At 46.9% G+C, this 26,695-nt stretch overlaps 2 protein-coding genes and 1 long non-coding RNA gene across 18 annotated transcripts in view; 1 reads left to right on the top strand and 2 right to left on the bottom strand.

Moving 5' to 3' along the window:
- Positions 1-1,844: 1,844 nt before the first annotated feature.
- TP53INP2 (tumor protein p53 inducible nuclear protein 2) lies at positions 1,845-10,894 on the top strand. Of its 6 annotated transcripts, none has more exons than XM_044385778.3 (5): positions 1,845-2,142; positions 4,230-4,399; positions 6,172-6,345; positions 6,750-7,038; positions 7,543-10,894. In XM_044385778.3, exons 2-5 carry the CDS (start codon positions 4,327-4,329, stop codon positions 7,793-7,795), a joined length of 789 nt encoding a protein of 262 aa, XP_044241713.1. In that variant the 5' UTR covers positions 1,845-2,142; positions 4,230-4,326; the 3' UTR covers positions 7,796-10,894. The 6 variants fall into 6 exon arrangements, with proteins under 6 accessions (XP_044241713.1, XP_048078091.1, XP_048078090.1 ...); XM_048222133.2 differs by having other exon boundaries at positions 1,855-2,142; positions 6,870-7,038; XM_026503337.4 differs by lacking the exon at positions 1,845-2,142 and adding an exon at positions 2,807-3,086.
- Positions 2,764-6,262, bottom strand: LOC130543775 (uncharacterized). Its single transcript, XR_008959379.1, has 3 exons — positions 6,009-6,262; positions 5,446-5,474; positions 2,764-2,814 (listed from the first exon to the last, which is right to left on the bottom strand). It is a non-coding gene; the product is annotated as an uncharacterized LOC130543775 (long non-coding RNA).
- A 1,091-nt stretch (positions 10,895-11,985) lies between the features above and the next one.
- NCOA6 (nuclear receptor coactivator 6) overlaps positions 11,986-26,695 on the bottom strand; it is a 98,140-nt gene continuing 83,430 nt past the window's right edge. For 8 of the 11 annotated variants that reach the window (XM_048222129.2, XM_026503334.4, XM_044385774.3 and 5 more), the window contains 3 exons: positions 23,985-24,021; positions 20,604-20,752; positions 11,986-12,551 (listed from right to left, as the gene is read on the bottom strand). In XM_048222129.2, coding sequence (XP_048078086.2) covers positions 12,508-12,551; positions 20,604-20,752; positions 23,985-24,021 — 230 coding nt within the window. In that variant the 3' untranslated portion in view covers positions 11,986-12,507. Of the gene's footprint in view, positions 12,552-20,603; positions 20,753-23,984; positions 24,022-26,695 lie in introns of those variants that run through there. The other 3 variants (XM_026503331.4, XM_048222131.2, XR_008959378.1) reach the window with 2 other exon arrangements.

The raw sequence follows: 26,695 nt of genomic DNA, 5'->3' as shown, positions 1-26,695 counted from the left end.
CAGGCCGTGGGAGAGGGCTGAAGAGACAGTGAGGAACATGACCTTAGCACAAGCTGCAGGTAGGAGAAGTGGGGAGAAAGCTGGAGAGGGCTGGGGCTGATTCATGAAAGGCCACAAATGTTGTGTTAAGGACTGTGATACTTTGGGAGCCACAGGAGTTTTCAGAACAGGCAAACTGTGTGATGGGAGAGGCGTGTTACGGATTATTTAGTTTAAGTCAGCAAGGAGGTCAAGAGAGGATATGAAGTTAGCAGGAAGTAGAGGTAAAAAGCAGAGGCTCAGGGTTGCACAGAAGGAAGACACTTTGGGGACATCACTCCAAGAACCAAAACACTGCTCTCCCCCTCCCACCCCCCAAGCCCCTGGGTATTATCTCCTGGCTCCTTCTCCTAGTTGCTAGGGCTGAGAAGTCCCTCTGGCGTTTCAGACTAGGCTGGGACAGGATTTTATCAGTAGAGCATGAAGCTCCCGCCTAGCTCACTCCCTGACTCCCTATTGGGCCAGAGGGGCAGCTCTCAGACCCACCCCCAACCCAACCCCTACTGCTCTACTGAGAGAGGACCCAGAATCTCTCGCCCTGGAGATTGGGAGGACGTGTGTTTGTGGTCTCTCCTCAGGTATTTCCCAGGGCATTGGGAGAGATGGGGGGGGGGGGGTGTCTAGAATATGGGATTGGCAGAATCCTGAGGGTTGAGAGTTTGAAAGAATCTCTAGAAGGTTGGATATGTTAAATTTGACAGAAAAGGAAGTTGAGGCCCACAGAGGTAGGATGACTTGCTTGAGTCCACACAGCAAGTTTGGGGCAGTCAGGACTGGGCCTAGGTTTCCCTGGAGAGGTTGAGGCAGTCTGGGGGTTAGATGCACGTAGAGAGTGAAGGGGGTTGGGGCCAGGAACTATGGGTTCAGATCCTGGCACTGCTATTTATTATAGTTTTGCAGCCTGTAGGAAGTCAGTTAGGCTCTCTGAGTCTGTGTCCTCAACTGAAAATGGGGATAATAACTTTTGGGGTGGTTGTGGAGATCAAAACACATATAAAGTGCTATAGCACAGTGCCTGGCACTCAGTGTTCAGTAAACGGCAGCTAGTGGTCTGGCAGCGGCAGGAGAAGGTACTCAGTGTTTGTTGATTGCATTATTGAAAATGAATCCACATACTGACAGTGAGATGTGTGAGCCTTTTCCCCGTGTGTAAATCGGGACAAATAATCCTTGTTTTGTCACTTTTCTGTCCAGCCCTGGTAGCAATATGGTTTAAATAAAGTGTAAAAGCCCCAGTACAGAGCCGTCTCTAGATGAGCTATTCAGCCCAGGGCAATTCCACTCCGAGTCCCACTCCGCAAAATTTCCCGTCAGCCGCGCCAATTCCTCTACACTCCCGGGTGCTCCCTCGGAACCAGGGAAGGGGATGTCTTCCACGTCTCAAGCGTGCCCAGCTGAGGAAAAACAGAGTGGGAAAGCAGAGAATGTGTAGGGGTGAGGAGCTGAGACAGAAGAGGGAGGGAGAGCAGAGAGAAGGTTGGTGGGGAGAATGGAGGTGCACGGACGTGGTGTGGAGTTGACAAAAGGGTACAGATTGGGGGACAAGGCTAGAGGATGCCAGTGAAAGGATACGGGGGACAGCGGGATGGGTGAGGGCGCTGGCATGTATGTAGCGAACGCAGGAAGATGGAGATCTCGTAGGGACTGGGGACCCTCCTCATTAAGAGGTCTGTGGGTTGCCCTGCGGCAAGGAGTCGAAGCTCCCAGCAGTGGCCTCCCCGGGAGGCCCCCCGAGGCTCGGAGTCGGGCTCGCGGGCAGGAGCCACTAGCCGGCGAATCGTGGAGGGGGTGGGGAGGGGGTATCCGCAGCCTGGGATTGGCCACCGCACCGCCGGCCGGTGACGCGAGGCGGGCGGGCCCCTTTGTGACGTCACAATCAGCTGTTTGAACGTTCCAATTTGTGCCGTGAGCCCAGCAGCGGCCGCACAGTCTCAAAGCCCTGCGGGCGAGCGCAGCAGCTGCGAGCTGCCGAGCCGGAGCCCCGCCGCCTCCCAGTCCAGCCCCCGCCATGCAGCCCGGCCTGTGATCAGCGCCGACGCCGGGAGGCTCCGCAGCACAACTACCTCAGAGCCACCCCGCCCGCTGCACCTCCTCCTCCCCCAGGTGAGTCCCGACCGGCTTCGGCCCAAGGGGTCCTGCGTCCGGAGACACGCCCCGCGGTCCCTGCTCCCGGGTCTTTGTTTCCGCCCGCGGCCGCCGGGCTGCGTTCCCATCTCCCGATTGGCTGCCGCACGCCGGTAGGCCGTGACGCCTCCCTATTTGCATATGACATTGAGACGTCACCAAGGCCGGCACCGCCCCCCGGCTCGGGTCGCCTGTCCTCCCGTGACCCAGTAGGCGCTGGGTCGGGGCTGGGCCCACGCATGAGCGGCGCAGAAAGGCAGCAGGACCGGAGGGGCCTCGGCGGTTTCCTAGACTAACCCAGGCGTTGGGGTCAGGCCTCTGATACCCTACTTTCTCCTTGGGTTCGGGCGGCGCTGCTGGGTCTAGGCTGGGGGGGGGAGTGGTCCTCAGGAGTTCAGGGGCAGCCCTGAGCTCCAGCCCTAGGTCGTTGGGGCGGCGCCAGATGGTGGAATACCCTCTCTCCAGCTCCAAGCTCTGCACCCCTGGGACTACCGTAACGTTTTCCTAATCGCTGTTGTGTGCCGCGCTTTAGCCGATGTCACTCCCAGCCCCCAAACAAGGGGTCTTAGACTCCATTTCATGGAAGGGGAAACCGAGGCCCAGAGAGAAGAAGTTGCTTACCGGAGGTCATGAAGCCAATTCGAGTCATGCCTATTGAGTGAATGACAGATGCATTAGCCACAGCATGCCTGGTAGGAACTCAATACAAGTAACAAGTTACACATCCTCCTAACCCTGGACTCTACTTTAGGCTGAGTACCATCCAAATTTGATGGGGCTCTTAGGTTCCCTCATTCCTGGACCTTTTTCCAGGAGGTCTCTGGAGACTGGGTCCCCTTTTGTGGCGTTGACCCTCACTCTGTACATTGGAGTCCCAGAGCCCAATAAAATCGCTGCTTCCCAGCTTCTTTGACCACAAAAAGGTGAGTCACTGGCTGCATCAGGGTGTCTCCAGGGCTGATGCTGGGGTGGGATGGAGGGTGAGAGTTCCCTCTCTTTGGCCCTTTCTTACCTTCCCAGCCCCTAGCATTGTCAGCTAAGAAGGACATGACCTGGCCTAGTGCTGGTGATGATGAGGCCCATGCTGCCCCTCTCTCTGCTCACAGAGAGGGGCAGGAGAAAGGAGTAGGAGGAGAGCCTCTGGCTTTCTGAGTGGATGGGCCCAGAGACTGGGCCAAGAGTCCCATCCCAGTCGGCTTTGCTAAAGGATGGGGTGGGGTAGAGATGGCTTGGAGCTCAAGTGCTATTCTGGGCACAGCTGCTGTAGTTATTAAAGGGAATGGTTCTCCCTGGAGCAGGGCTGGGAATGTGAGAATCAGGAAGCTGGCAAAGATGGGAAAGAAAATCCGGGAGGTTCCCCCAGCGGTCATGAGAGGGGGCGGGCACTGGCAGGCTGGTGCCGCTGTCACTCTTGGCTCTGTCACTTAATTGCTGTGTGACTCCAGGCAGGGAGCTTCCCCCCACCAGGCAGCCTTTACCTTGATCTGTGTGTAATTAGAGGAGACCCACAGCAGGTTCTGCTACACAGCGGGTGCTCTGGTAAATGCATGGTGAATCTTGGTGTCAGGAACTCCAAGCCCTTTTTACAGCTGGACAGAGGGGTTCTGAGGTGAGGAGTGACTCCATAAGTTCTGACTCCTCTCTGACCTTCCTATTTCTCCTGCATCATTACATTTTTGGGTTTGTTTGCCGAGGCTTTCCTGTGTATACTCTGGACTGGATGTTCTGTGACCTGGGGCTAGATTTGCCTGGCCACCATTTAGCTCCATACCTTTGGACAGACTTATTTCCTGGGATTCTCAGTTTGTAAAATGGGCCAGGTGTATATGATGGGCCTGCAACAGCCCTTAACTTCCCTTTCATCTTCTCCCGGAAGTAGTAGCTCGTTGTAAGGAGGGTGTGCCTCATCAAGGCTCCAATCTTCCCTTCCTTCAGGAGGGGCCAAACTTTCTGGATTTTTGGTAACTGAGTCACTAACTCCCTATGGCTAACAGATGGGTTGGGATGCGTGGTTTGTGCTGGGCAGACACTAGTTGGGGGTGCCCAGCCTTTTATAATCTCTGTAGGTCTCCCACCAGAGAAGCCAGCACCTGGGGAACACTTTCTTCTGGAGCCCACCATGGGTCTGCAAATGTGGAAATACTCTCAGTTTATAGAGGTTGGATGATTCTGGTGACAAGTGTGAAGACATACCCGGGGAATGGGAGAGGTAGCAACAAGCATAAAAATACCTCAGGTAGGGGACACCTGGGTGGCTCAGTCATTTAAGCATCTGCCTTTGGCTCAGGTTGTGATCCCAGGGCTCTGGGATCGAGTCCTGCATTGGGCTCCTTGCTCAGAGGGGAACCTGCTTCTTCCTCTGCCTGCCGCTCCCCTTGCTTGTGCTCTCTCTTTCTCTGACAAATAAATAAATAAAATCTTTAAAAAACTACCTTAGGTGGGTTAGCAATAAGTGTAGAAAGCCTCCAGGGAATGGAAAAGTAGACATCCCCCCAGGGAGTTCTATAGAAAGTGTGGAATCATCCCTAGAGGAAGGTGACAAGTGTCTCAGTAGCAAAATGGTTGACCATCTTCAGGAGACAGATGGGGAGACTCAAGTTTTGGGACATCCAGGGGACCCCTAGCCAGGCCTAGTCCTAAGGCAGGCTGAAGTGGGGAGAAGGGCAGATCCGTAGCCACCTCCTTGTTGTCTCCATTCCTGGAGCAGGGGGTCTCCTTTCTCATTTTCATCCAGGGAAGGACTGATTTGAGGGGTTGGGTCCTGGTCCAACCCTCAGTGCTCATCCTGAAGGGCTTCTGGGTTCTGATAGGCCCTCCCTTCATCATCACCTCTCACTGACCTGCTGTTTCTCTGGGGCCAGGCAATCTGATCTTCCTCCTAGCCAGGAATGCTGCCCTTGAGCAGGAACTTAGGTATGGGTGGGGGGGGGGGGCAAGGGAATAGGATCTTAGAACCTTGTCTGACAGATCCAAATGAGAGCTGTGCAATCACACGGTAGCGGTTCTGTGGGATTTCTGCCAGCTAGCACTTTTCAAGCCACACAGGCTCAAGTAGTGGTTCTTAATCTTTGGGGTCAAGGAGTGATGTTAGGAAATCATGATGAAAACTTCTTCCCAGAAAAATACCTTGACCACCAAGTTAAAAATGCCTAATCTAAACTAATGTCTAATCCAGCAAAGGCAATGGAGTATAGTGATTATGGTGCTGCCTCTGGAATCTGACTGCATGGGTTTAAATCCAACCACTGTGTCTTATTAGCTGTGAAACTTTGTGCAAGTTACCTTACTTCCGTGAGCCTCAGTTTCTTTACCTGTAAAAGAGGGATAATAATTAGACCCACTTCCTAGAGTTGTTGTGAGAAGTACCTGTGGTGATACAGGTAAAGTGCTCAGTACACTACCTAGCACAGGAATGTTAGCTATATTATGATGATGGTAATAAGTAATCACAATATTGGACAGTTTCTTCCTTGCTTGGAGAACTTCAAGGTCCAGCTTGGATGTCCAACCCTCTGGAGACCTTTCCTGGTAGAGTCTAGTCATATATATCACTCCTTCCATGTCCCTAGAGCATGCGATAATATTAATAATAACTCGTTGATTAGTTTATCGAATGCTTACTCTGCGTCGAGTATGGCTTTAAGCACTTTGTGTTTGGTTCATTTAATTCTTATTAGAGCCCAGAGGAGGATACCATTATTAGCTCATGTAATTCTGATAAGGGCCCAGAGGAAGGTATTTTATCACTGGCATCTGACAGGTGAGAAAACTAAAGCACAGAGAAGTTGAATAACTTCTTAAGGTCACACAGACAATAGGAAAAGCCTAAAAGCAGACGGACTTACCCGAACGTGCACACGCCGCCGTAGAGCTTCCCCACACATCCCTGTTGTACTCCTACTACGCTCTGGGGGCTGGGGGTGGGATCCCCAGCCGGGAGGGAGTGGGGGGAGGAGGGTAGAAGACTAAAGTCAGTGGGGGCTTTGACTCCTTCTCTGCGCCTCCCAGGTTTCTACACTGCCGTAGGACGCCCCCCTGAGGCCGTTTCATCCCCGGCCATGTTCCAGCGTCTCACCAGCCTCTTCTTCAGTACTCCCCCAACCCCCGAGGACCCCGAATGCCCCCGAGCCTTCGTCTCCGAGGAGGATGAAGTGGACGGCTGGCTCATCATTGACCTGCCGGGTGAGGCCTGGGTCGGGGGCCAGGATTCTGATTCCCGGACCTGTGAAAGGGCAGGCGGCAGAGCAGCGGAGGGGGAGGGAGCTGCTAGGGGACTGGGGAGTTCTCCCGGCCCACTGGGCAGATGGGGCTGAGGCAGTGACACTGAAGGCCGAGTAACAGGGCCCCATCCCACGCAAAGCCGGGGCCATCTCCTGGCAGCGCAGCGTTGGGGCCCACACCTCACGTGCCCTAGGGCAGCTGGTCGAGACTCCCGGCCCGTGGGTGCCCTGTGGGCGCGGCGGGCGGGGCTGCGGGTCTGACTAACGATGCCCTTTCTCTCCCCGCCCCACTGTGTCCGGTGTGCGTGTGTGTCCCTCCCCGCTGCGCCCCCTCCCCCGCATGGCTCCCCCTCCCGCGCCCCGTAGACAGCTACGCGGCTCCACCCAGCCCCGGGGCCGCCCCTGCCCCAGCAGGCCGCCCCCCGCCCGCGCCCTCCTTGATGGACGAGAGCTGGTTTGTTACCCCTCCCGCCTGTTTTACTGCAGAGGGGCCCGGACTCGGGCCCGCCCGCCTCCAGAGCAGCCCCCTGGAGGATCTCCTCATCGAGCACCCCAGCATGTCCGTTTACGTCACCGGCAGCACCATAGTGCTGGAGCCTGGGCCCCCTTCCCCACACCCCGACGCTGCCCTGCCTGACGGCGACCTTAGCGAAGGGTGAGCGGTCCGGGGAGTGGCCAGGAGACCTAGAGACTGGGACGCGAGCCCAGGAGCCCGCCCCGCTCCGAAGGAGTGGAGCCTTTAGAGGCGTGTCTTCGTGGCAGGGGGCGGGGACCATACTGGGAGCGGGCCTGAGGGTAAAGGGGAGGAGCTTTAAAGAGGGCGAGGCCGGGCTTCGTGGCCCGGGCGGGGCCTGGGAGAGACCGCGCTCCGAGGCTGGGAGCCGGTTTGGCTGAGGGGCTAGGCCCGGGTGCCGAAGGGGTGGGGTTAAGGCTGGCACGGAAGGTTAGAAGCGAACTGGAGGTGGGAGCCGAGCCTTCCCTGGAGGCCGGTTTACCTGTCAACAGGGGTTAGAACTGAGGAGGCATCTCCAGGTTGGCTCGGAAGAAGGGTTGGGACCCACTAGAAGGGCACTGGGGGCCCTGCTAAGAGCAGAGACACAGCGCGGGGACTGGGTGGGCGGAGTGTCCTGCCCTGACCGAGCCTGCTCTGTCCCCGCAGAGAGTTGGCGCCCGCCCGCCGCGAGCCCCGGGCCCTGCACCACGCCGCCGCCCCTCTGCCGGCGCGGGCCGCTCTGCTGGAGAAGGCTGGCCAGGCGCGGCGGCTGCAGCGAGCCCGGCAGCGGGCCGAGCGCCACGCGCTGAGCGCCAAGGTGGTGCAGCGGCAGAACCGCGCCCGCGAGAGTCGTTCGCGCCGGCCCAAGCACCAGGGCAGCTTCGTCTACCAGCCGTGCCAGCGCCAGTTCAACTACTGAGGGTCCTCTGGCCGAACCACAGACCCCTCGCCGACTTCCGACCCCTGTCGGGCCCCTCCGCCGCAGCCAGTGTGTTGCTCGAGGAGCGCCTGCAGCCCACCTGGGTTGGACACTACAACCTCCCTCCTCCTTAAGTGAGGTGGGGTGCTAGCCCCTCTCCCCACCTCGATTTTTCCACCTCTGATCCTCTGATCCGACTCTGAACTCCCTCCTGTCCTTCACCCTCCGACCCCATGCCTGGCATCTAATCCTCCATTTCCTTCCCCCTTGACACTCCCATCTTTCCTTTCTTCTCTGGTCCCTGTCCCCATCTCTGCCTTGACATTCCCCTTCATCATTGACCTCCGGTCCTGTACCTCTGGCTCACTCCTTCTTCCACTAGTCTCTTCTACTCCATCTAGCTCTCTTCCCCTCCTTCAGGTCCCACGTTACAAGCCTCACCCTATATCATGTTTGGCACTACACTCACTCCTGCTCCCTTATTCATTCCCAGTAATTCCCTCCCAAATGGATGGGGGAGTGGGAGCTGAGACCAAAGGGTTCTGCCTTTAGTCTCCTCCTTCCCTCTCCTCTTGGAGTTGTTTCGGCCTGGAAAGGTAAAGTATGTGGAACAGGACTGTGAGATGTGAGTTAGAGGGAGAAGGTGGAGGGAACTGAGGGAAAGAGGTAGCCTACTGGAAACGTAGAGAGGACATACAGGTTAAGAAGCTGTAGGGAGCAGGGCACCATGGGAACTGAGCAGCTTGCTGAGACAGGCCAAGCCCTCCTCTTGGGCTTGAGCCTGAAGTCGGCCCCCACTTCCCTTGCCTATAATCCTACTTTCAAATCTCTTCCAGAAATCCACCCCTCTGGACATCCCTGAGTCTGAAGGGCTTAGTACCTTGTTGCCCTACCCCCAACATGTCACCCCAGGAGTAGAGGCTGGGCAAGGCCCTGCCATCCTGGCCATCTGTTCACATGCCCAAGGTGCTAGAACTAGTTTAGGAGAGATGCAGGCCAGACGACTTCTAGGCAGGGAAATTGCACACCCCAGAGTAAGAATGCAGGAGAGTGATGCTGAGGAGGACAAGCTGTGGGGTGAAGCCATCCCAAGACTGATGGCTCAGCCTTCATGTTGCCTCTGGGCTTGTATTTCACACTCTGCCTAGGACGACTAATAAACACTCCTGGGTAGGAAGCCAGGAGCCCCACTGGCCCAATCCCCAAATAGTTCCTATCCAGGGTCAGGGCCTCTCATTTCCTCCCCCCAAGGCTCTTCTTTTCCAGTCTGAGGGGGAGAAATGGGTGCCCTATGGTTCCCCTTGCCCTTTCCGCCAGTAAGTAACTGGAGGAGGGAACCTAAATCCCTGGGTGAGGAAGAGGGGACACAGGCAGACAGTGTTGCCCTTCTTGTGGTGGAAGTGAATTTTGGGCTCAGACACCAGCAACAGCTTCTTGGGATATCCCGAGTTGCTTCCCTTTTCCTCTAACTGTCCTTTTCTAGTGTGTGCTTTCTTCCTTGAAACTTTTAAGATTTCCTGTTACGTACTAACATAGGTCTTCCCCCTCACTCCAATTCCAGGTTTCTTGGCCTCACCGCCAAGCTGAGGCTTGGTTGGAAAACAGCGATCCCATGAGGGTAAAGGCAGCAGCCCTCCCTGATGCTATAGCCTCAAGCCTCAGGTTGGGTCTATGGATAAGGGAAGGGGTAGCCCTGTGGTTGCTGGGATGGGGACAGAGGAAGTTCCTGTTGGGGTCTCCTATCCAAGGGAGTAAACCAAATCTATAGTAAAGGCAGATCAAAGTCCCTACACCAGTCCACGAGGGCCCCAGTAGTCGACAACCTTGCTCCTCTTGCCAAGGTTCTCCTGCAGTTACAACCTAGTTGCTTTTATTCTTCCAGCTACCCCGTGGTCACTCCACAGCCAGTTTAGAGTCTCCAGCACTTCCGAGAGCTGAAACTCCCTCCAGCTCTTCCTGCCTACTCCTTTGCTGCCAGCTGGGGCATAGGCTCAGTCCTGGGCAGTCCCCATGATCCCTGTGGGAGGGGGGAAGAGGGAGTTATAGGGCATTTGGTTCAAATTTCAAAAGGCCCCTCCCTTACACATATTTTTGGAGGCTCCTGTAGTTCTAGAACTCTGCAATCTCACCACCTAGCTGGTTGTAAGGCTCATGTGTTTTTGTACTTTCCTATAGATTCTGTAGCATTTGAGTGTGTATAGATTTCTAAGAACCAACACTACTCAGTCTCCTGCTAGTCTGACTCCTGAAGCATCAGACCTCGTCATACTGTATTGACTGTGTATGTGCCTTTCACCTTGAGCATGCTTCAGGATTTTCTTTTTTTTTAAAACAGAACTTGAATACATGAGGGAACCTGAATTCACAAAGTCCTATGCAACCTTAGACAGGAGGGGGTGAGAGAGTCTATCTTGACTGATGTTTTCAGAGACCATGGAGAAGTTTGTATTAATTAATGTCAATACTACCAGCACTTTGCCAAAACTGAGTATGTCAGAGAGACCCCTGTTTCTAGAGACCCAAGACATCAAAGGGCAACTTACAGTAATTCCCTAACACGTCTGAGTGCTCTCTTCAAGCTGGCTGTCACTTTCCAGCTTTTGCCAGTTTGGCCCCAGCAGGGTGCCTCATGTGTATGAATGCAGTTTGCTGCTGTTTTGGGGTATGCCTGCTCCCCGACCCCTACCTGGAACCCTGATCAATTTGTTCTAACCTATAATGTCTTAGGTGCAACAAGGACCCCACTAGAGCTCTTGGATGCCTTCTCAGATCTTTGTGGCTTTATGTGAGGGGACTGAATGCAGACACACCAGAGCCTCTTTTATCTTCCCTTTTGCCCTGCCACCTAGTTCCACATGGAACCAACAAGTTGAGTGCATCTCTCTTAGGTGTTTTGTGTTGAGACTGGCTGAAATGAGAAGACTGGTTGACCATGTTGTGACATGTTGACAGACTTAAGGACACAACCACCTCGATCCAGTCATGTGGCATGCCTGTGTATGTGTATAACAGGATTCTGATTGTTAGATTTTAATGTTATTCCTCTATGGGAGAAAAAAATTAATATAAAGAAAAACAAATAAAAATCTATTTAAAGCACATTATGCTTTCTGTCTGAGTAGAGCTGAAGTAGAAGAGGAGAAGCACTTTGCAATCTCAAGCACAGTATTGGCACAGGGATTATTATTAGGCTGGCTTTGGTTCTGGTTGTGTGTCATACACGGAAAGAAGACGGAAGATAAGCTTGTTGGGAATAGAGCCAGACAACTGTGGGGTCTGTTCTGATTCATAAATAACTACTTTTAGAGGATCCTTATAACCCAAGACATATATAAAGACAGTTGACACAGAGATGAGAATGAGAGCATGACAGAGTAACTGACTTATCCTTTTAGTCTCAGGCATTAGGTTCTGGCAAGGGCAAGAAGACACTGCAGGGGAAGGGATGGACTCTATGTCTGGCTATAGAAGATAGAGCAGAAGGCTGAGGCCCAGACCAAGACAAGGAGAGAGCCCCAAGCATGCGAGTCTCCTGAAGGTTGGGAGTAGGGTGGAGGCAGAAACAGCAGGTTTGGAGACTACAATTTTTAGGTAGGAATTGAGCAAGGAAAGGGAAAAACCTAGGCACGTTGATGAGAAACCAGCCCCAAGCCTGATACAGATGAGAAATAGGGCACCCAAAGGGTAGAAAGTAGTGGGCATCTTTGAAGTATATAATGTAACACAAAATGACCACTTTTACGTGGGAGCTGCCCGATCTAACCATAGAATTGGACTGAAGGTGGAAAGCTGACCAAAAGTGGGGTAGATTCTTGATGCTGTTACAAAGAATCTGGCTGGTCAGTCTGGGCTTACCTCTTGAATGGAGGAGACTGTTAAAATTCTGTGCATGGAGAAACAGATGTATGAGGTGGAGGACAAGTGCATCTGGTTTACCGATGGCTTCCTGTCCCTAGAAAATCCTGGGTGGTCTTTGATCCTGTTTATTCTGTTATTTGCAACCAAAACAAATTTGACCAACATTTATCAAAGTGCCTGGTATAGTGCTGAAAAGGGCTAGTTTCTTCAAAGCAGGTATAGAAAGGACAAGGTGGGATTCTAATTTACAAAGAAGGCTGTTCCTATTCATTTATGGTCCAAAGAAAGAGAGTGCTCACCCAATAATCCCTTACCAATAACATACATTTATGTTCTAGGACAATGACATTTATTTAACACATTCAGTATTTCACATTGTACAAACCCTTAGATTCTCTTTATTTACTGGTCCATTTCTACAACAAATACATCCAAAACACTATATAATAAAATTATTTACAACATTTCCAAATGAGAAGATTCCTTTTGCTCCCACTACTGCTATTCACACACATAACTTCCACAGCACAATACATCATTAGAAGATCTAAAAATGCTCACCCTGTACTCTAGGCTGCTTAGGAAATATGAAAACTAATAACATAATCGCATTAGCTCCTCTCAATACATGGCAACATTTTAGAAATCTTGAACTTCATCTTGCAACACCAAAAGGGTTCAGCAACTCTGCTTTCCCCATTGCACTTTATGAAACAGGTTGCAGGGACTAGGAAAAGGGCCACATTATTAAAATGACTAACTGTACAGAAATGGATTTTAAAAAGTCACAGCTCAAAATTGCTTTTTGTAAAATTCACACACATTTACAAGGATCAAGTCGCCGTCCAGCTTGTTTACTTGGATTTTCTTCGCTTGGATTGCACCGCGCTGGTTATGTCTGTGGGGGAAAGGAAGGACATGCTCAGCTGAGACAACTCTTTGTGGCAGTAATGTTTACGCAGTCCACAAGAAGCAGGCGTGGCCTCAGTGGGGCCCTACTGGACTCTGCATAAATCTAAGAGCCTCAAAAGGAGCACTCAGTGTGGAGAGGATCTCAGGCTTCTGTGGGAAGAGGGCCTGGCTCTGTATACTAGGGAGTGGCAACTGGGGAAGTCTGATACAGGTGGTGGGAGATGAAGCACACATACCCAGCTGGAAAAAGTGGCAGGGTAGGGAGAGCATCTTGAGTTGGGCAATTAGCCCCACAACCTCCATCACCAGTTCTTATCACCCAGTGAAATGACAGATAGAGTACTTTTGTGAGAAATCAATGAGTGTTGCTACAAGCAAGTGAGTAAATTGTGCCAGAGTGGGAAAAAAAAAAAAAAAAAAACGGCCTCTGGATCCCTTTTGGAGTCAAGCCATTGTTTTGCAGTAAGCGACTCTTTTTGCCTTACTATAGTCAAAGTCTCTAAATAACATGACCGTGACCCATGGTCAACAAGTGTCTGCTGTGGCCTAGCCAGGAACATCAAGGCTGTGGATACATACAGGCACAGAAGCAATTCAGAGCAAGCTACAGCCTGCTCTGAGCCCAGGTGAGTCTGCAGGCTTCATGGAAGAGGTGGAGAACTGAGTGATTTATATGCAGAGTAACAGTGGCATAAATGCAACAAGTGTGTTTTAATTCTTTCACTTCCTCTTGTATTAGCATAGTGTCTTCTATCAACTCAATCTTATTCCATATTTAAACCATGTTTCCACATGGGGCACCTGGATGGTGTAGTCAGTTAAGTGTCCGACTCCTGGTTTCGGCTCAGGTAATCTCGGGTTCTTGAGATAGAGCCCCACATCTGGCTCTGAGCTCGGCATGGGGTCTGCTTGAGTTTCTCTCTCCCTCTGCCCCCCCTGTGCTCTCTAAAATAAATAAACCTTAAAAAAGAAAACCTTCGTCATAAAAATCTTCTACAGCAGGATACAATGAATGCTTGAAGCTCTCCAAATGTAAACATTTCTTTAAAATCTTCTATTGATCTTGGGACACCTGGGTTAGCTAGTTGGTTAAACATCTGCTTCCGGATGGGGTCATGATCCCAGCATCCTGGGATCGAGTCTTGCGTCGGGGTTCCTTACTCAGCGGGGAGTCTGCTTTTCCCTCTCCCTCTGCCTACCACTCCCCCTGTTTGTATTCTCTCTCTCTGCCAAATAAATCCTTTTCAAAAAAAATCTTCTATTGATCTTAAAAATTCACTCTCATTCTTCATGCTGCTCCATAGAACTTTTGGTTTTAAAATGAAATCAATGTTTTAAAATTACTTCCTATCGGGGCGCCTGGGTGGCACAGCGGTTAAGCGGTTAAGCGTCTGCCTTCGGCTCAGGGCGTGATCCCGGCGTTATGGGATCGAGCCCCACATCAGGCTCCTCTGCTGTAAGCCTGCTTCTTCCTCTCCCACTCCCCCTGCTTGTGTTCCCTCTCTCGCTGGCTGTCTCTATCTCTGTCGAATAAATAAATAAAATCTTTAAAAAAAATAAAATTACTTCCTATCAAGGAGAAAGTATTTTCTATCTAACACAATAATATGTAAGATGAATCAGTTTTATTGGTTTCTGAAAACTAAGCTAAATTTTCTTTCTTTTTTTTTTTTAAAGATTTTATTTATTTATACGACAGAGATAGAGACAGCCAGCGAGAGAGGGAACACAAGCAGGGGGAGTGGGAGAGGAAGAAGCAGGCTCATAGCAGAGGAGCCTGACGTGGGGCTCGATCCCATAACGCCGGGATCACGCCCTGAGCCGAAGGCAGACGCTTAACCACTGTGCCACTCAGGCGCCCCTAAGCTAAATTTTCTGATGCTGTGTGTTAGGTTCAGTGTTCTAAGCAATTTTTCTTTTCTCTTTTGTATCATATTTTGAAAGCCCAAACTTGAGATGTAGATGCAAAAAGGGAAAATGTTACTATTAGTCAAAGTAATTGCTAAGAAGGTCTCAATGACTTTCCAAGAAGTGACCGGTGCAATATTTTTGGGCTTCTGTTGGAAATTTCAGTATGTGTATCTTCTTGCTGGAAGGTCATGCTGCTTCTGCCATGTGGTAGAGGAGTCAGTCTGATTTACTCCTTAGTCTTTTGCTAATCAGATGACAGTTAATCTGACAGGATGTGGATAATGGTGTTCTTTAATTCCATGTAAATAACCTAGAGTCTTACACACCCCAAAGTTCCCTATGCTGAACTCCCTTGTCCAACTCTCAAGTTTCCTTTTCACTGTAGAAAGTTATCATTTGAGTAAAAATATACAGAGTTGTGGGGCCCTGGGTGGCTCAGTCGTTAAGCATCGTCTGCCTTCGGCTGAGGGCGTGACCCCAGGGTCATGGGATCGAGCCCCACATCAGGCTCCCTGCTCTGCTGCGAGCCTGCTTCTTCCTCTCCCACTCCCCCTGCTTGTGTCCCCTCTCTCACTGGCTGTCTGTCTCTCTGTCAAATAAATAAATAAAATCTTAAAAAAAAATACATATATATATATAGAGAGAGAGAGAGAGAGTTGTCTTTTTTTTTTTTTTAAAGTAGGCTCCACACCCAGTGCAGAGCCTAATGTAAGGCCTGAACTCACAACCCTGAGATCAAGATCTGAGCTGAGACCAAGAGTCGGACACTCAACCAACTGAGCCACACAGGCACCCCTACAGAGTTGTGTCTTGAGCGTTCATCCTTAGAAAGATATCTGTTAATTACGGAGCGTCTCCTTTGTTGTGATATGAAGTATCCAGTGGTGTGTCTGAAAAACACCTATGTGGCTGGGAAAATAGGTGAGAAGGGGGAGGGTGGAGGAGCAACCTCAGGTTCTCCCTCCCCCTCCTCTTTCCTTGCTTTTTCCCATCTGTCACTGCTTCACAGCACCCAATGATCCGGCAGACTGACTCTGCTTGTGACCAATCAATGAGTGGGACCACGAGTAAACAAGGGATTTATGTTAGAAACTGCAAAAAAATAATCTTTTCGATACCAGCATTAGCGATGGGAAAGCTGGTGTAAGCGGTACTTTTACACTTCCACAAAGGGAAAAAAACTGTGAAGTCTCTTATCACCTTCCCTGGATAAATCTAGGCAATCTGAGTCCTAGGGCACTGTCACTTTTGACATCTTTATAAATCTGTCTGAAAAGGTGAGTTCTTTTGTTTTTGTAGTTCAATTTTATACTTCCTCCAAAATATTACCATTTTTACTACTCCACTGAACACAGTAAGAGAATCCAGAGGTAAACTCTTTAAGGTAAGGAATTCTAGGGAAGTAATGAAGTGGCTGATGGTACATGCAGGGTGTACATCAGGTCTGTTCCTAAAGGATGCCTACCTTATCTGACTGTGCATAATCCCATTCCCAAGACCCCATAACCAATACCATACTAGCAAAATAAAAATTACCTATATTGTTGAAAAATCCTATTTTTTAAACCATCAAAGACTTTACAAATTAATGTCTTCACAGATACAAAGTAGTTCGAAGACTAATAGTAACACCATTTATATTAATATTTTGAACCAACTATATGGTAAAGAACTGGGTCAATAACAGTCTTTCAGATGGTCATCCATATATATCCTTGGAGAACATTTACATTTATAATTTGATATGGGCATTTTCTCCTCCTGGTTGCCTCATTTTGACCATAAGTAAACATGGCCAAAACTACAGTGCAAGGGTCTGTTATATCTTGTTATGTGGAGTTTACCTTTATCTTTCAAGGCGTTTTAGAAGACGACCTGGCCTTGCTCACTTCATTATGTTTTTTACTGTACTACTCCTAGCCAAGATTTCTATTTTTTGTAAAAAAAAAAAATTCTGGAAATCTCCTTTCAAAAATTTCATGGCTGGTTTCTGAATGATGATGCTACAGGAGTGCAGTTTCAGGCAGTTATTGTTCAGGGTTTTCTCCCATATCATGCTCATTTATATTCCCACAGTAACATTTCCATTTTAAGAATGTTTTTTTAGATTGTTGCTTCTCAAGTCACAGGCTGTGGGTACAGTAGGGCTATCACCCCACTTTGCTGTCAGAGGCATCTTAAGGCACTCCAGGGACACCCACAGCTGCTGCTGATTATAGGTTGCTCCGAATTTCCTTTATATTAGTGTATTTTCCCTGTTTCAAACTTATGCATTGAACTTCATTTTAAACTACTGATCTTTTTTCCCAGTTGAAAATCTAACATAAAACCTATTGTGAACAGAAGAGTAAATAAAGAATGACAAGGGAAACAAGACAAATCATTTGTGTTAATAGGGACCACATCATGTCAGGAAGTAGAACTACTCATCTGCATTTTTGTAACAACACACCTGATTAAGTACAATTTAAAAAGAAGCTCACTGACTTGTGGGAGCCAATGTTTGTGTCTATAATTAAAAGTGGGGTGGGGGGATACCCAACAACCAAAACCAAAACAACAGGTTAGAAAGTGACCTATCAACCATGTGGGCCTCCCTGGACTTGCCCAGAAATAATCTGTCCCACCTGCTCCAATCTGGCAGTATAATAGGTCTTGGCCAGCATGACGTAAGCAAACTCTGTTCTCACAGCAGGAGTACAGTTAATGTCACTGGTTCTCTGACAATACAAACGTACCAATATTTCTCATTATAAACTGCTCATATTTCTCAGCTTTCAAGATGCTCATGAAAAACAGAGTATTTCCAATTTTGTTTGTACATATATGACCCAAACTGCATGAATGCAAAAAGGCAAACCTTTTTCTCCCCTCAAAACTTTAAGAAGTACTGATGCTGCAGAAAGATGTTTCAGGTACCCACCACTACTATGTCTCCAAATTTGAGTTGCACAGATTTTGGAAACCACCTTGATATTTTATGATCATTCCCTGGGTATGAGTTCAAATTGATCACAAAAAGTTATTTTATGACTTTGGTTCAGAGTTTTGGATACAACATAGCATATTGCATAGCAAATAATTGTATTTATTCTTTAATCTGGATCTGAGAGCTCTAACACTTAAAAATCAAAACAGCTATAGCACTCATTTTGGATTTAAAAGGTAACTTACTCTAGAGTTCAGAAATGACAGCCTGAGGGCTTGAGGCTGATGTGGAGATCTGTACATGACTGTGATTCCTGGGGTTTGGCCAGAACTCTGACATCCTTTCAGGGGACACTTACCTGGCACCCCTCCATGCAAAATCACAAAGCTTACAAGTCATTATGGCCTTTCCTAAGCCACTTGTTAAGCCTCAGAGCAGGAATGGGGCAGGCATTCCAACAAGACTACCACCGCCTTGGGAAAATGTCCAGTTTAAGTGTACAAGATTATTCCCCACCCTTTTCTAAAATAGGTTCCAGCTTTCCATCTTTGCTTGGCTGGCAGTTCTCTACAGACTGGCTCTAATTTGGGCATCTCTTCTTAACTGTCCCAGATGCTCCTTTGATTAATTCTTTCTGGTGCACTGTAAATGACACCCTTATTATCTTGAGGGTCTGGGCTCAGGTGAAGTTTCCAAAAATCTGGTGTGTGACATCTCTAAAGGCCAACACTTGTTTCCTGCTTTTTTCCCCCCCTCTTGTTTCCTGCTTTAAAGGTAATTACATACCATATTCTACAGCCTAGAAGACCTTGATCCCTTGGGAAAGTGAGGGGCCAAAAGAATACAAAGAATTGAGGGGAAGCAGATTTTCCCACAGAACTCCAGGAATCTTCCCTTTGGTGGTCTAAATTTAGTATTCAATATACTGAAAGGAGTGCTTCCTTCCAAACAAATCTGCCTCAGAGATGATTCCCGGGGAGAATGAAGAAAGTTGCTCGTTCCTTTTCTGCATCAAAGTGGGGTTACCTAAGAGGACCCTGCCTGTGGTATATAGAGGATGCCTGGAAAGGAAAGAAGACCCCTCCCTCTCTGATGGGCTGAGATAAGGTAACTTCTACACCTCTACTTTACCTATATGTGATCTATAGACCTATGGCCTACTCCCAGAGGCTCTTGTGAGGATTCGTGAAATTCCTGCCCAGAAGCACAACCTGCCAATGACATCTGAGTTCTCAGGTCAGTGTGTGGTGTTGGTGCACCAGAACCTGCCCTCATCTTCAGGCTGGCATCCCAATAGTACCTGACTGTTTCTTAGCACCCCTGCTGATATCAGGCACTTGGCCAGGATTCCAGCCAGCTCTTGCCTAACATGAGGTACTCAAGCTCAGCACATTTCCTGAGGAGATGAAGTATCATACCCTTCCTCAGATCTGGGCCTTTGTACATGCCGTACCTTTTGCCTAGAATATTTCATTCAACTCGCATAGCCTGCATAATGCCTCCTCATTCTTCAGGTCTCAGCTTAAACATCATTTTCTCCAGAAAGCCTTCTCTGACTTGGCAGAGGAGCGAAGCATCCCAGCTATATGCTCCTACAGTACCATGTAATTTTGCTATCATAGCATTTAACTGTATTAGTCTTTCTGGCTGACATGTAATTGGTATGATGAAGACAGAGACTCTGTCTTTTCATTATTACATCCCCAGGGCCTGGCATGTATAAGTAATTAATATATATTTAATAGATGGTTATTAATAATTACTGATTATATACCTCTTTGCATGAGGCACCACACTAGGTACCAAGGATACAGTGGTGAGCAAACCCAGATACCTCCTGCCCTAGCAGAGCGTATAGATTAATCACCTATCACATAAATAGACATAAACTTACAACTGTGGTGTTATGAAGGAGAACATGGTGCTACGATTTCTCATAGCAATGACCAGGGAGCTAGGTAGAAAGAGTAGGCAGTTCATGAGGAGAAGAGAAGAAGGAAGAGGAAAGAACATTCCCTGCAATGAGTGTAACATATACACAAGCTTGTGACAACGGATGAGAGTGGCACGTCTGAGTTGCTGAGAGAAGTCAGATGAGGCTGGGAGAAGCTGTCAGGGGCCAGACCACACAGAACCTTGTGGTCCACGTTGGTGCTTCTGGACTTTAATCCTAATTACAATGTAAATCACTGAAGGGTTTTAAGCTAGAGTAGCAATGAAGATGGAGCAAAGTGGATGAATCTGGGCCACCTGAGAGAAAATCAGCAGCTTTCTGTGATGGATATGAGGGATGTGAGGATGAGGGAGAGGTGCCAAGAAGAACATGCCCAATGGACAGACAGTGGTGCCATTCCCTGAAGTGGGGAACACTGGCAAATCACCTGACATTGTGGGTGAAATCAGACATATGGAATTTGAAGCCCTCTTAAGGTTGTACATGGCAGTTGTCTGATTTCTAGAGGTGTGTCCTAGAAATACAAATTCATGAGTTGTCTGTGAAAAGTTGTAACTAAGAAAGGGGGGCAGGAGGGAGATCAGTTAGGGAGAGAAGAGTTGAAGAGAAAGGGTGAGAAGGAAAAGTCAGAGTTAGAAAGAAAACTGTCAAGAGCTCTAGGTCAGAGAAGCCAAGGACAGCGTGAATTCAAAAAGGCGACATCAGTCAACAGAGGAGAGAAAACTGGCAGTATAAGGTTCTTGACAAGGTCAGAGAAGACAGGATCAAAGAGGCAAAAGTGGAGGAACTGGCCTTAGCCTTGAGGAGGGACAGCTGCTGTATTATGGTAGGAACAAAGGAGGCTCCTGGTAGATTTATGTCTTGGTAGCAAGAGCTGAAGCAGTTCTATTTTCTCTGTGAAGAGGTGAGAGTCTCTGCTGAGAGGAGAGAAAGTAGAGGGCAGAGGAGTGGAAAAGAGAGTTGACCACAGAAAGATGGCTGGGCCATATCTGAAGAGGACCTCTGAAGAGGACCTATCTGAAGTGCTGTTCATGAATCAATCTGCCCTGTTATGTTCTTTTTTTTACCCCAACAGTGCTTGCTGTTATGTACACACACAAAAACACATAGGTAAATGAACTAAGGAAGAACAAACAGAAGTCAAAGTAATAGAAGCAAAGGTGAAAGACAAAGTCCTCTGCTGTGGTGATAAAGTCCCCATTCTTCTATTTGACCCACAATGGCACCCACACCCCACTGCTAACCTTTAGTAGAGCTGGAGGCTGAAGCAGGACGAGAGGATCGCTTGCGATGTCCATTTTCCACACTTTCAGCAGCCACAGTTGGCTCTTCAGTTCGGGAGTTTCTTCGGCTTGGGGTTTTGGACTTTTCAATGATCTCTTTGGGCTCACTGCTGACAAAGGGAAGCACAAAGTTTCCAAGGAGGTGAGGGAATCAAGTCACACACAAAAAAGGGTTCTTCAGATAGAGTTTCATTCGTAAGGCAGGAGATTAAGAACTATTCAGTCATTGTGAAGAGAAAATATTCCACGCTGGGACAATGAACATAACTACCTTCTATATTACTGACAATTTAAGAGTGAGTCTAGTTTGTTACACTAGTAAAAATAAAATACTAAGCATATTGCTGGTGAAATTGTGGAAAAACAGGTAAAATAAATTAAGAACTTGGAACAAAAATTCCCAAACTTTCTCACCCATTTTTCTAAAATAACAATATTCCCTTTCAGAAAGTAACAGTATCTAAAATCTAGGAAATTACTAATATATACTGGCATTTCCTATGAGCCTGGTATAGTCAGATAATGGCATGTTATAAGTCACATTATAGACTATACACAAGGATATATTCACAATATACTGCTGGGTATGCCAATTGCCCCTACCTCAACCCCCTTTTTTAGTATGCAAAGATTTAAAATAGGTAATAAGCAGTACTACTAAGGGTATGGGGAGAGAAACTCTTAATATAAATTATATAACCCAACAGTTCTCAATAGGGGGCATTTTTGCCTCCCAGGAGACATTTAGCAATCTCTGGAGACACTTCTGATTGTTAAGATGACTGTCTTGACTAAGGCAGGGATACTACTGGCTTCTTTTGGGTAGAGGCCAGGCATGTCACTGAATGTTCTATAGTTCTATAATGCATAAGACAGCTCTTCCGTGTGCCCCCCCCCCAAGAATTATCTGATCCAAACTGTTAATAATGCTGAGGCTGAAAACCCTGGTGTAATCCTCTGGCTCAGCAATTCCACTTCTAGGTGCCTAAGGAAACAAATCTTTTTACAGTGCTCAAATTACACACAAAGATGTCAAAGCATTTTATTTATACTAATGAGGACAGAAGACCTAAATGCTTTACAACAGATTATAAAACTAAAACATGGCACATCCATATTCAGTCATGAAAAATCATGTTATAAGTTTATTTAATAATAAAAACTGTTCATCATACATTATTGTGGGAAAAAAGTTACCAATATTATGAATAGTATAATCCCATTTTCATCATAATACATGTTGAGTATATATATGTAACCACATATAAATGAATGTGAGATACATACATGTATGTGCATAATTTACAGTGCTTATACATATAAAACACTATATAGATATGTATAAATATTAGATATAGTGTTTATATATAAAATACCCCCTATCTGTATACATACTCTGAAGAGAAGTAGAAGATGAATTAAAATATACAGAGTGAATATTGTCTGAGTCACAGGAATACTGGTTTACTGGTGTTTCCTTCTTTTTAATTCTCTGATCTGAATTTCAAGTTTAATAAACTTTTTACTGCTTTCATGGTTCAAAAAAAATGCATGTCAAAATCATTAGGGAAAAAAAGCTGATTAAATTTGCTTGTAAGGCATGGAACTGAAACAACAGTGCAACAAAGAAAACAAAAGAAGCTGGACGCCTCTTCGGGAAGTCTTCCATGACCTCACTTCCCAAGTGAAGTTGTCTCTTCTGTCTTTTTGGTTCACAGTCTGTCTCAGGCATTTTAGAGCACCCATCAGATTGTACAGCATATTTTCTTTTAATATCTTCTGCCCTCCACTAGATCAGGAGCTCCTTAGAGGTATGAACCATGGCCTATCAACTGTTCCTACCCTTCCGTTTTCACTCCTGCCTGAGGATCCTTCACTAGTGGCACCATGGCTGGGAATGTGACCATACTGTTCGCTACCTTGCTTTATATCTAACCACTGCCCCACAAGCCAAGGTAAGTGAAGAAGCAGCGAGGCTGGAGCTGGGGTGGAATTATAAATCAAGGGGTATTTACATATCCTTTTAGAGATGTTAAGGATGGCTTTCTGGCTAGGAGCCCAGAAAATGGTCAAAGCCTCTGAGGAAGAAAGATTCCTAATAGAGGTGCCTCTTTCTCCCGGCAAAACAGAAGCCACAGTAGTTCTGTCCTGGTATTTATATGGTCAGTGCTCAGACAGCTCTGGAAACAAACACCCACAGGATATTTTTGGTCTGATTATCTTCTTTCTGTAGCGGCACAGTTGGTGTATGCTTGAGAAAGGCAAATGAATTCAAGTATTAGCGCAATCCAAATAAAAATACAGGCAGAACGATGTGGTAGGAATATCAATGAGTTTGGAGGCAGAAGAACAGGGGTCAAGTCTTACCATTTTATTGGCCATGATATTTATTGGCCATGATATTTAACCTTCTCTATGCTTCAGATTCTTGATCTATAAATCCCCATTTTGTCTGCTGCAACATGTAAGTGTGAGGGCTCTGAAGTCAGAGCACCTGAGTTTGAATCTCAGCTGCACCACTTACTAAAATCTGTGGCCTTGGGCAATTTAGTTAACTTCTCTGAGCTTTAGGTTCCTTATCTGTAAGACAGAATTTACTCTCCTAACAGATACTGTAAAAATTAAATGAGATAATACACTTAGGGGGCTTGCAGCCCAGTGCCTGGCATGGAATGCATTCACATAAATGTTGGCTATTATGACCACCTCATAGGGTTATTAAGAAGATTACATGAAAAAATGATTGTGAAGGTGTTTTACAAACTAAGTTGTACAAATATGATAAATTCTCTAAAATGTCATTCAATGTATTAGTACACTAAAAAAGGAATGGCTTTTGAAAAATAATACTTCTCTCCATGGGGTTAATGAGGTTGAAGCCACAGGTGTATTTCATTTTGTTAGGTTATGGGGCTTGCAGTATAACAGAAAAAGCATGAGTTTTGGGGTCAGACCCCACCTGGCTCTCTTACGCTTGGAGGAACAAAGAGCTATACTTCAGAAGGTGTTGCAAGGACTATTATTAATGACAAGAAAGCAACAGCTCCTACATACTGAACAATTACGATTTGCTCACTATGGTGACTCCCTCTGACTCTCTCGTTCAGTTTTCAAAACCACCAAAAAAGGGAGAAACTTAACCACTCAGTTTTACTAAGAGAAATATTGCTTCTGAGGGGTTAGGACTCATGACAGCTCCCCTGATTTAGCAGGGAAAACAGACTGGTACAAAGAGTGAAGGAAAAGTCCAAGGTGAAGAGAGGTTTAAAGGATGAGAAAGCTGATACCCTTCAAAGAGGCTTATGCCGTTTTCATGCTGAGTCTACAGAATGATCATCTTACCTTTGTCCAGAGACTACGGCAGCATTTGCCTCGAGTTCTGTGAAAAATACAAAGGATAGAAATGAGATGTGGGAGCTCCTGTTGTCTATGTCCACTGGGAGAAGGGAGGTGTCTATGAGAATTCTGAATGCCCTATTTAGGCTAACATGTCTCTGTGCCCAGCAGGATTCTCACCCTACATGGTACAGAGACAGAGTTGGCAGGGACACAACTCAGTTATCTGGGGCATAAGACACTTACTTGGTCTATTTTTACTTCTATTCCACACTGTGAAATAATCCTGTTTCAATCAATAGAACTAAATTCACACTGCCTGGTTCATATTTCACCCAGCTATAACTAGGTTAGTAAAATAAGCCTCTTCCTCTCATGTAGAAGAGATTGTTTTCATTCTTAAAATATCTCCACCCTCTTGACACTTGTTTTTAAAGACAGTAATCTTCAAATATGTCTTAAATATCTATTCAGGATGCATTCTCTTCCAAAGGACTTCCTCGCTGAGTTTTAGAGGGCAGACTGCTTTGCTTTGAGATAACACCCACAGACTCCATTATGTTCCTCTCTTCCTCAACCTCCCAGAAATGCCCTCCAAGAAAGGAAAATCTCAGTAATTTGTCTATCAGGGTTTTGCTTAAATGAGCATTCTATGGGTTTACCAGGCACTTCTTTCTCAGCATCAGCAGAAAAACATCTTCTTCCATTATATGCCTTTGGGTAGTTCCTCTTTCTAAAAGGCTTTTCTGATGCATCAGAGAGCAGTGATCTCTCCTGCTTCTGGACTTCCACAGCTCTGTCCCTGTCCCCCTTTTCAGAGAATTAGCACCACAGACTCAGTGTATGCCTCATCTACCCCACTGATTACATGTTAACCTCCCTGAAGGCAGTGAAGTCAGAGTGCATGGATTAAAATTCTGACCCCACTGCTTATTAGCCATGTAACCATTGAGCAAATTACTTGACCTCTCTATGCTCAATGCTTCATCTGAAAAAAGGGGACAATCACTTTACCCACCTCAAAATTAGTAAGATTAAATGAACTAATACATATAAAAATTCAGTACAGCGGGGCGCCTGGGTGGCACAGCGGTTAAGCGTCTGCCTTCGGCTCAGGGCGTGATCCCGGCGTTATGGGATCGAGCCCCACATCAGGCTCCTCTGCTGTGAGCCTGCTTCTTCCTCTCCCACTCCCCCTGCTTGTGTTCCCTCTCTCGCTGGCTGTCTCTATCTCTGTCAAATAAATAAATAAAATCTTTAAAAAAAAAAAAAATTCAGTACAGCACCTGGCTCTTAGTAATAACTTAATATTGTTATTGTTGTTGTTATTATTATTATTGCTATGATGCTCATGTTGATGTAGCCTTAACATGAGGAGGCTGGAATACTCTGCCTTCAATGCAAGACGAGGGACTCCCTGCTTCCCATTTGCTACTTAGCACCCCATATCCAACCCATAAACCTTGGAAACCCCACCACATGAAAAAGACACCACCTCACTGAGTCTCTGCTGCCTTGCTGGCTCCACTGGAGCATACAAACTCAGGTAACAGGTGCTCAAAAATGAAAACAGCTCAAAGGAAGCTGATTACATAAAAATTTTGATTAGTTTGCTCATCTGAAAAAAATTCAGTGCTTTTGATAACTTTAACACTATCACAGCTAATTCACATAAGTACAGATCAAAGGAATTTGGTGAAGGCCATTAGTGACTCCGGGGGCATTTTAAGGAGATTCATTTAAGTGAAACTTAAAAGAAACAGGATTCTTTGGCCAATAATTCTGACTTAGATGTAGGATATGATAAAACATTTTTCTGGAGTAAAGAATTGGGGCAGGACATGGAATTCCCTTCCTCTTTCTAGTTGCTTCTCACCAAAAATGAATTTTACTATCTAAGCCCTTCTGCAAATAATTTGCTCCACTCCTACCCTTCTCAGGTGCCTAGCACAATCATATGGACAGTTGGTGGCAAAGGAAGAATCCAGGTGGCTGAAATGTTTTTAGCTCATCCATTCTTTTCAGAGGCCTGCACATTCAGAGTGTGCAACAGAACATAGCATAGCACATAGCACCTGAAGCCCATTTTAAAATAAGAAGTTAGGGCACCTGGCTGGCTCAGTGGGTAGACCATGTGACTCCTGATCTCAGGGTTGTGGGCTCAAGCCCCACACTGGGTACATAGACGCCTTTAAAAAAAATCTTAAAAATAAATCACAAGTTATATCTTAATTTCACTGGCTTAGGCCCACGAAACTAAACATGGTAGTTTTGTTTTTTGTTTTTGTTTTTGCTTACAAATTTTGTCAAGTGTGAACTGTACTGTAAATGAGATTCTTTTTTTTTTTTTTTTAAAGATTTATTTATTTGACAGAGAGAGAGAGCCAGTGAGAGAGGGAACACAAGCAGGGGGAGTGGGAGAGGAAGAAGCAGGCTCCCAACGGAGGAGCCTGATGTGGGGCTTGATCTCAGAACACCAGGATCACGCCCTGAGCCAAAGGCAGATGCTTAACAACTGAGCCACCCAGGCGCCGCTGTAAATGAGATTCTAACCACCTTGTGGAAAGCGTCATACTTCCTTTTTTTTTTTTTGGTATCCCTCAATACCTTCAATGACAAAGGGCCAGGCAAGACTAAACTGTAACATATTTATGATATTTATCTGCTTTGGCATATTTATCTGCCTACGAAGACAGTGCTGTTATTGCCATCAAGAT

The sequence above is a fragment of the Ursus arctos genome, unplaced genomic scaffold (assembly GCF_023065955.2).
Source record: "Ursus arctos isolate Adak ecotype North America unplaced genomic scaffold, UrsArc2.0 scaffold_16, whole genome shotgun sequence".
Lineage (NCBI taxonomy): Eukaryota > Metazoa > Chordata > Mammalia > Carnivora > Ursidae > Ursus > Ursus arctos.
Note: the sequence above shows the minus strand (reverse complement) of the source record. Positions and strands in the feature narration are given on the sequence as shown.